The sequence below is a fragment of the Drosophila ficusphila genome, unplaced genomic scaffold (assembly GCF_018152265.1).
Source record: "Drosophila ficusphila isolate 14025-0441.05 unplaced genomic scaffold, ASM1815226v1 contig_723, whole genome shotgun sequence".
Lineage (NCBI taxonomy): Eukaryota > Metazoa > Arthropoda > Insecta > Diptera > Drosophilidae > Drosophila > Drosophila ficusphila.
This window is the reverse complement of record NW_025064662.1, coordinates 492,369-501,482: the sequence shown is the minus strand read 5'-3', so window position 1 is coordinate 501,482 and position 9,114 is coordinate 492,369. Positions and strand designations below refer to the sequence as shown.

Sequence of the window (9,114 nt, the reverse complement as noted above, 5' to 3'; positions counted from 1 at the left end):
GGAAATTACAAAATTTAAGCTTTTCGAAATCCCAGTATTGCTTTCAACCTTGATCTAAATTAAAATGGCATATCAATTTCGGTCATTTCAACATGAGTTCCCCCAAATGTGCGTTCGATATTTGTGTATCTGCATCTGCTGGTCTTTCAAATGGTGCTTCAAACCCAAACGCATTCGTGTGCGAATCAAAATGTATTGGCAGAGACCGAAATAAAGTGCACAAGGCTGGCCGCCGATTGATAAAAGATAAAAATAAAGAGATCGGTCTCTCTTTTTATGCGGAATGTTCGCTCGCATTCGCTTGTAAAATCTCGAAGGGAACGCGTGCACTTCGAAGCACCGAAACAATCCAAGGTGATTACATAAAGCCTTCACAGACGAAACCATGCAGAAGGCCATCAAGAAGGAGCTCAGCTTCTCGCTGGACACGCTGGAACGCTACCGGGCGAAGTACGGACGCAGTGCATCGCTGGACACAAATGGGTCAACTTCGATTGCCCACACAAACGGGGAGCCGGCTCCTCCTCCGCCAGCTCCACCCTCGATCTTCACAAAGTCGATGTCGCCGCCAAAGATGACCAAGCTGCAGGAGCTACAACAGAAGAAGGAGGCCTACATGCGGGCCAGGGAGCACGAGCGGGAAATGGAGCAGCTGCAGCGCATGGAGAGGAGGTCCACAAACGGCCTGGATACGCCCAAGCCAAAGGTGGGCAGTCCCAAGAGCACCTCGCCCGCTCCCAATGCCAGTTCCTCAACCGCTTCCTCAACAACTGCTGCTGCTGCTGCAACTACCAAATCCTCCAGTACAGCTGGCTACTCCAACTGGTCGAATCAGCATGCCACTCTGTGCTCTCAGTCCTGGGTGGCCATCTCTGAGCTGATGTACTTCTGCGACAAGTACGAGTTTACTACGCTCAGCACGCGAGATCTTCGAACGCACCAGGAGATCGTGGCCGAAGTGAGAGCTCTGCTCTCCGGAAAGGCGCCTTTCGATCAGCGCACCCGCTTTCCGGGCAACATCCACGATCCGGAGAACTTGTGGGTCTGCATCGGCCGCTGTGCCAGCGTGGAGTACCATCTGCAGCGCATCGTCAGCATCTTCCGGAAGCCCCTCAATCAGCTGACGCCGGACAAACAGCGAACAGTGCGCCAGAACTTCCACCTGGCGGTCAGTGAGCTCCGGCTGGACATCTCGGCGAGGATAAGCGAGGTGCGGCTCTACGATCGCCTGGTCTTCGAGCGTGAATTCCGGCTGGAGTGGCAGGAAGCGGAGGCCTAGGAGCTGCAAGGGATTACAAGATCAGTGGGTGGATAGTAACGTTTATTGGCAACTCTTCGCTCTGTCTGCGGTGCGCGGTGGAAAAAACGGTTACAAAAATACACTTGGACACGGGAGTTCGGGAGCATGAAGCGCAAGGACGGGCCACTTGGTGTGCCAAACGCTCCATTCAACCATACATGTAAGAGGTACTGCTTTAACTGATAATGATTATGAATTATTTTGGCTTTGAAAAATAAAGCTAAGTTAAGACTGGCAAGAACACATTTGAAAATTTACAACAAAGTTCACAGATAATTTTGGTAAATTGTTTTGTCAGTCTTTACTTAACTTAAAACAGTAATTTCTTTTCGAAAGAAGGCTAAGTTTAGGCAAACTATTGGTGTAATATTTTCTTTGGTTTATGCCCTCTTCAAACATTTTTAAAACAAATAGCGTAAATTATTTTTCACATATTCATAATTTGATCGTTGTAAGTTTAAATAAAGGCAGTTATTAAACATTATAACCTTTTCTAAAACAACCCTTTATTGCAAACAATTTATCAGTCTGTTGCATAGTAATTTACGATCCTGACCACTTTCAGCAAATCATAATCACCATCAGTTAAAGGAACACCTCAGTAGTTAACAATATATTTCACAAATCTAGACCATGGATTGCTCCCATCAATTGCTCGCGTAACTAAAACTAAAGGCCGCCGGCGGTCAGGTGGAATCGGGGGATACAACCCGTGCCTGTTCGCCGGATCGGGTCAACCAACATATTGCTCCGTAAATACGTAATACAAACATTTATATATGTACACAATGCTAACGGTATAAATAAAGCACTTTTGTGTGGGCCAACGTTGATTGCTTGCGAGCTAGTGTGCTAGTGCGAGTGCTTAAACATCTAGCGGAAGATTCAGGTTGCAGATTATCGTAGTCCTTTGGATCCCAGGGATCCCATTCAGTGGGTTCGTTTAACGTGCGTTTACTCAACATCTGTGTGTATAATCTGTAGCCAATGGCAAACAACATCTAAGTGCGGAATGCGAGCGTAGACCTAGCAGAACTTCAGTTTCATCTTGCTGGTCTTGGGCACATTGCGAATGGTGAGGGAAATGCGTGGTGATCGGCGCATGAGGTGATCCCCAATCTTGTAGGTGTTTTCGCACAGATCGTAGTTGCAGATCCGATCGCAGAGCACATCCTCACTGGTCTCGGCGATCGCGTGTAGATAGTCGCTGTACAGTGTGTCCTTCAGGATAAGCAAGCTGCGCGGTTCCAGAAGCAACTTAAAGCGAACCTCGCGGGGAAGCTGATCATCTTCAGCTTCTGGTTCTAGAGAGGTGTCCTCCCGCTTCGCAAACTCCAGAACTGTATGGGCTCCACACGAAATGGTTGAGATGATGGGATAAAAGAGAGGTCCATCCGTATGTGGGAGGATTCCTTGGCCTGGCAGATACTCGTTGACCAGGACATGATTGGCGTTCTGCGACTCAAAAACACCCAGGTTGTTCACCTTGTCCACATAGCTCTGCAGCCACTCGGGAATCTCCTCAGCGATCATTCCGTTGGGATGGGGAACTCCGCCGTAGTTGACCAGCCTTCGGTTGAGCAACTGCGTCCATCGCGGTTTCGGAGTTCGCTCGATGTGGCTCAGGATGCGCTGTTCCTCTTCGGAAGTGATGAAGTTTGGAATGTACATGGCAGTCGAAGGGCACTGCAAAAGGATACGAAAGGATAATCACAAAATCTTTACCTTTTTGACAGCTTACCTTGCGCACTTCAAAGCCCGTAAAATCCATGTCTACGCCTACGGTTATCTATCGGAATTCTACGCTAAGCTAATCCTACGGTTATTGCAAATCAATACTTTTGTTGGGCTTTGAATTGCAAATCAGCTGATTGGGAAAGCCAGAGTGCCCGCGTTTTTCGACTGTTATCGGTCACAGCGGTTAACATTTTAAAGCTTCGTTTTAAGTTTTCTTCATATTTTGGGCAGCAGAATGGGATCAACGGTTTGTCAATAATATTTTGAATCGTTGAGTATAACGAAATGAAATCTATATAAAAGAATTACCATTCTTAAAAAAAAAAAATACTATAAGTAATCTGCGAAATTAACAAAAATATATCAAAGCCGGACAGATTTCTTACTGGAATTTTTTCAAATTTAAGAAATCATAGTTTTTCAAATAGGTTTATTTTGATTTACCCAAATAAACGTTGGAAATCAATTAAATATTTCGTTTTAAAATAACCCATTGTCTTGACCAAAATCAAATTCCTGAGTGCCCCTAAAATTGCGCCAAAAAGTAGCGTTGCCAGCTATTTCCAACTATCGATAAGCCACATTCCGATACATCTTGTTGTTGGAACTGCGGATTTTCACATCTCTATTAAAAGCAAAACAAACTTTCCACGTATCAGCCAGTTGGAAAAAAAGTGGTAATTTAAATATAGCTGGTCCGGGAATCCGGATAAAATCCGTGCAAGATGAGTGTTTTGGATCAATTGAGTGCACTGGACATCAGCACAAATGAACAGGTTGATGAGGCCCTGCTACGGATTGCCGAAGAAGAGGTGAGTGCCAAGTCAATAAAATTCCGGTTAGAATCTAATTCATGTTTTTACCCGGATTAAGGCAAAAGTCAACGAGAAACTAGAGTCCCTGTTGGCCAAACAGTGCCAGATTGAGTCCAAAATGAGTGGTATTGGGAAATCGTTGACGCTTCTTCACACTGTGGACAGTGATGCTAACAAACTAAACGCACAGATTGTGAACACCGCCCAATTGGCGGAATCCGTGAGTGCCAAGGTGCGCAGGCTGGATTTGGCCAGGTGCCGGGCCTCTGAGTGCCAGCAGCGGGTGCATGACCTCATCGATCTGCACCTGTGCAGCCAGGGCGTTGTCAAGGCCATCAGCGAGGAGGACTACGAAAAGAGCGCCACCCACATTGCCCGTTTCCTGGCGATGGATCAGCAGCTCCTGAGGCGAACCGCTGACGATGTTCAGGGCTCCATTACGTCGGTCAGCGATGCGGTTAAGACGCTGGAGGATGCCACCGAGAAGACCCGTGTGCTAATCGCCAAACGTTTCGATGAGGCAGTCAAGGCTGATGATTTGGCTTCTGTGGAGAGATTCTTTAAAATATTCCCCCTTGTCGGTTGCCACACCACCGGGATCGAAAAGTTTTCTCTCTACATTTGCCAGAAATTGGCCAACAAAGCACAAAAGGAACTGCGAAATGCCCAGGACATTGCCAAAGCTGAATCGCGTCTGCAATTGGCTTACGCAGATCGTTTGACTGCCATTCTGGAGAACTTTGCGAGGGTGGTGGAGGTTAATCAGCCAATTATCGAAGCTTTTTACGGACAAGCGTAGGTTACCTAAAAATTACTTAGCTTCATTTTTGATTTATGTAACTTTCCTTCAGTTCGTCATCTCTGATTGACATGGTGGCTATTCTGCAACACGAATGCGATACTGAGGTGAAGAACCTGTTGATGGAGTTCAATAAGAATCGGCAGATTCAGTACCGCAGCAAACAAGTCAACGAATCCACCCAGCGATCAGCTGGAGGTGGAAATGTCAGCAGCAACAGTATTCAGTCATTAGGACATTATCGTAAACCATCTGGCGGATCCGTGGACAAATTGAACCCGAAGGAAATCGATGCCATTATAGCTGAACTAACCGTCATGCATGCCAGAGTCGAGTTGTACTTTCGGTTTATGCGACGTCGCTTACAGGTAAGAAAGAAAAAGTAATATCATTTCATAAACTAATAAATGAATTACAGGTTCATGTGGAGACTTGTGTGCCTGAAAAAGAACAAACTGAAATCATGGAACGCTTCGAAAAAATAATAAAGAACTCGGACTTGAGCCGGCACATGCAAGAAATTCTGAGCACATATTTGCTTTTGGAGAGGTGAGCTCATTAATAGCGTTATTACTTGCCGATGTTAATAAATTTCTACAATTAAATTTTTAGATATTTCATGGAGGAAAGCGTTCTTAAAGCCATCGGTCTGGATACCTATGAAGCTGGACAGCAATGTTCGTCCATGGTGGACGACGTGTTCTTCATCCTTCGCAAATCCATTCGAAGGGCCTTGACAACTCAATCTATAAATGGAACGTGTGCTGTGATCAACAACGTGGCTGCTTGCCTAGATGGTGATTTTGTGTCTGCACTTAAAGCTCCCCTTAAAAGCGGCTATCCATCGGGCTACATTGACTTGGCTCAGGCTTATAATGCCATTCAAACGACGTTGCAACAGGGAAAGCTACATTCCAGCGATGCCGATCGAAATCGCGCTAATTTCCTGGTGCAGCTTAACAATGCTGACATATCGACAGAATATATTGAGACACTGTGGCAGACCATGGAGCAGGAAATTTCTGGTACTTTTCCACAAACGACTCCGGTGGAACGTCAATTACTTGACAGCTGCCTTACGGAACTCAAAGCAGTGCGCGATGCGTTGAAGGCCACGGTTGACTTCGGAATGCAGCAGCTGAGATCCAGTGTTATTAAGCCACGTCTTAACCCCTGGATCAATCAGTTCTTAAACTACAGTCACAACTTAAATGAGGTAAGAGCGCAGAGAAAACTAAAGTTTGAGAATAACTTGCAATTTGTTTTAACAGGAAGAACTTGCTGCCTACGAAGCTGGGGAGACTTTTGTTCAGTTTTTCATAGTGCAATTGGATGGTTTGCTAAACTCCTTTAAAAGTTCGTTGAGCCCAAGAAACTACGATGCCCTTGTCAGCATTCTGGCAACAGAAGTGACAATTCAATTGGAGCGGGCTATTAAAAAAATCACATTCAACAGAGTACGCTTTTAAACATATTTTTTGGATATTGCTTAGTAAACTTAATTTTCTAGCTTGGAGGCCTGGTTCTCGATCAGGAAGTTCGTGCCTTGGGCAGTTATCTAACAGGAGCCACATCGTGGTCGGTGAGAGACAAGATGACACGGATTTCTCAAATCGCCACTCTTTTGAATCTGGACAAGATTTCTGAGCTTTCTGAATACTGGAATCCCGAGAATAATAAAGATATGTCAACTTGGCACTTAACACCTAATGAAGTTCGCACATTTTTGACCCTAAGGTAAGAGAAAACGTAAAATAATTAAATGCAAAACATTGCTTTACATTTTATTTAACGTGTTTTAAGGAGCGACTTCCGAATTGAAGATATCAAACGATTACAGCTTTAAGGAAAAATACTTTCTTCAGACAAGTTTTGTTTGCCACTAAACCAATGGTTAAAATCCAATCGCAATAGTAGCTGAGAAAGTGGACCCAGGCACGATGTGGTTTTTACATCAACTAAAAGTTTGATAAGGCTCGCAATTTGAACACCAAATCTGTAAAAAACAAAGTTTTGTTATAATTATATAACCTGCGTAAATAAATTAATGATTGACCTAATGCCTTATTAAATTAAAGTAAATTGTATTTATCCATTCCGATTTATAACTTACCTTTCATTAAGACTGTCGATTTCAGCCATGAAGTCGTCAGGCGGATTTTCCACTTGGGTAATGTGTGCAAACCTTTCACATATGCCAAAAAGTTTAAGAAGGGTTCCATAAATCGGGTTTTGTGGCTGACATCCAGTGATATTCATTTGACCCTCCTTCGAATCGGTAAGCAGAAAACATTGTGAGAGCACATTAGCCAAAAATATCGTATGGGCTCTCTGAATTTCTTCAAAATCAGCTTTGCTTTTAATCACATTCAAAAGAATTCCAAATTGACCTGTAAAAAAAAAAGAGTTGAGAAACCACTCACCACCAGTTATAATAAACAAAAAAACATACTTTCAAGCACATCCACTTGAATGTAATACTGCATATTGTTCAAAAAGAACATAAGATGATTTCGAAGATTTACAATTTTGTTATTTAGGGCTATACGCTCTGTTTTTGCCTTCCAGGTCTGCTTGGCCCAAACTCTTTGTATTTCGTATTGAAACGTTCGAATGATAAGTAAAAACCGAAATATCTTGTTGTATCGCTCAATGGCTTTCGGAGAAAACAACAGATTTAAAGGCCACTCATATGTGTACTTTAGGGTAAGACCTTGCAAAATGTGAAAATCGGAAGTTTCTTCTGGCTCTCCAGAGATTCTTTGGTAAGTGAGTGAAAACTTTTCCAAGTCATCGGTGATTCCCATGACAGTAGCTGCAAGCTGCAATTGATTACAAAACGTTATTTTACAATGAATGCCTAAATAAATAAGAATATGTATGGTACCTCAAATGATCTAGTAATATTCTTGAAACGTTCTTCACGATATGTTTCCATTGTTCCAATTAATTGGCTGCAGAACTCCAAGTAGAACTCCCCACGCCCCAACAGAAAGAAGTCCTTAACTAGACCCATTTGACGTTCTAGGTCGACTTCGTTCACAGCTAATTCCGACAGTCGCATGCTAACATATTTCTTGATATCGTTTATAGCGTTTTCGACGCGGAAGACATTAATTGTATCATCGTTGTTGAGATCTTCGACCATTTTGAAGAATTCCGACTCTCTTCCGCTCCACAACTCGTAAATATCATCGCGCGACATTTCAGCCAGCTTAACTGCAAGTGGGTCTGTTTTGGATTTAGTCTTAACGTTTCCCCGCATTTTAAAGACCAAAACAGTTTGACCCACAAATAGTACCTTTTCAGCAACAATAATGGACAGAAATCCAGGCAGCTGATCCATGTTAATCTCGTACTGCCAAATATAATCCTCTGGGGTTTTATCCGCACCCTGGAAAAGAAATTAATAGGATTACAATATGATAAAAAAATAGTGATTTAGAGCACTTACGACAAAAGAGCTACTAGCTGATTTGCATGACTTACTATCCTCTGAATCGGTTGGAGTATATTTTATAAAAAACTCCGAGTGCACATCATCAATAACTCCGAATAAAAGCCAATGAGCCAGGCCAGCAAAGAAGGCATACTTTACAGGCTGCATGACTCTGAAAAATGTATTAATTAAAATCAGGAAACCACGAAATACTTTGGTAAAATGACAACTTGCTTCTTTAGCACTTTCTCCAGCTGAATGTCACCGTGCTCTGAACGTTGAAGGAGGTAATACAGCATGGAGCATCCCCGCAGTTTGCGCACTTGGATCTCCATGGTAAGGGTTCTCAGGCAGAAGAGAACGGGTAACTTGACTTGCAGGGCATCGTGTATATATGATAGCGATTTGCGCTCGTTGTCCTGGCAATACGACACCAGCTGAAAAATCTCCTCATAATAATCCTCAAGGGCAGATTGGATGCCTTTTGATAAGTTTAGCATATAGTAACCAGGTGAGGGATCTACCGCTAAAGAATTTGTTAATTGTTTTTCCAAAAAACAATGTTATATTTCCAATAATACCTTGCGTTTCGCCAGAATTACACTTTGACGATCCCGAGGACTCCGCAAATTCTACGACTTCATGGTAAACCTTGATGATTTTTAAAATATCCAACAATATGTGCCGCTCGCAAGGATGTATAAACTCGTCAATTGCTGTTGTGTCCTAGAAAACCAGTTTGTAAAGCTTTGGTTATATCATCTACCATATTTGTTCTCACCTCAAAAGCCTTAATACCAAGTCCTTCAAGATCATGGCTTAAGCAAGCCAGTATTAAATCATGGATCATTATTTGTGGACAACTTTTATACTATTTTTTTGCGCCAGATGTCCGGTAGAGATGTCACCCTAAAACTGTTGAGGCTCGGAGAAAATATCGACTAATCGATAAGTATAAGAGGGGTTCTTCTAACCGTTACTTATTTAAAAAAAAAAAAAAACGAATTCTAAGATTATTTCTAGT

At 42.9% G+C, this 9,114-nt stretch overlaps 4 protein-coding genes across 5 annotated transcripts; 2 read left to right on the top strand and 2 right to left on the bottom strand.

The window, feature by feature from the left end:
* The first annotated feature begins 130 nt into the window (after window positions 1–130).
* LOC108089141 lies at window positions 131–2,133 on the top strand. Its single transcript, XM_017187262.2, has one exon. The coding sequence runs from the start codon at window positions 386–388 to the stop codon at window positions 1,277–1,279; it is 894 nt and encodes a 297-aa protein (XP_017042751.1). The 5' UTR covers window positions 131–385; the 3' UTR covers window positions 1,280–2,133.
* LOC108089142 (alpha-ketoglutarate-dependent dioxygenase alkB homolog 6) lies at window positions 1,305–3,166 on the bottom strand. Its single transcript, XM_017187263.2, has 2 exons — window positions 3,042–3,166; window positions 1,305–2,986 (listed from the first exon to the last, which is right to left on the bottom strand). Exons 1-2 carry the CDS (start codon window positions 3,069–3,071, stop codon window positions 2,327–2,329), a joined length of 690 nt encoding a protein of 229 aa, XP_017042752.1. The 5' UTR covers window positions 3,072–3,166; the 3' UTR covers window positions 1,305–2,326.
* A 509-nt stretch (window positions 3,167–3,675) lies between these two features.
* LOC108089201 (conserved oligomeric Golgi complex subunit 4) lies at window positions 3,676–6,711 on the top strand. The gene is made up of 8 exons (XM_017187348.1): window positions 3,676–3,849; window positions 3,911–4,647; window positions 4,704–5,019; window positions 5,070–5,200; window positions 5,264–5,867; window positions 5,923–6,108; window positions 6,162–6,388; window positions 6,455–6,711. The coding sequence occupies exons 1-8, from the start codon at window positions 3,763–3,765 to the stop codon at window positions 6,495–6,497; spliced, it is 2,331 nt and encodes a 776-aa protein (XP_017042837.1). The 5' UTR covers window positions 3,676–3,762; the 3' UTR covers window positions 6,498–6,711.
* Window positions 6,410–9,015, bottom strand: LOC108089202 (gamma-tubulin complex component 4 homolog). 2 transcript variants are annotated; one of them, XM_017187349.1, is made up of 8 exons: window positions 8,872–9,015; window positions 8,672–8,816; window positions 8,325–8,616; window positions 8,106–8,262; window positions 7,539–8,045; window positions 7,104–7,473; window positions 6,765–7,041; window positions 6,410–6,647 (listed from the first exon to the last, which is right to left on the bottom strand). In XM_017187349.1, the coding sequence occupies exons 1-8, from the start codon at window positions 8,938–8,940 to the stop codon at window positions 6,494–6,496; spliced, it is 1,971 nt and encodes a 656-aa protein (XP_017042838.1). In that variant the 5' UTR covers window positions 8,941–9,015; the 3' UTR covers window positions 6,410–6,493. The 2 variants fall into 2 exon arrangements, with proteins under 2 accessions (XP_017042838.1, XP_017042839.1); XM_017187350.1 differs by having other exon boundaries at window positions 8,325–8,610.
* Between the last annotated feature and the right edge of the window lie 99 nt (window positions 9,016–9,114).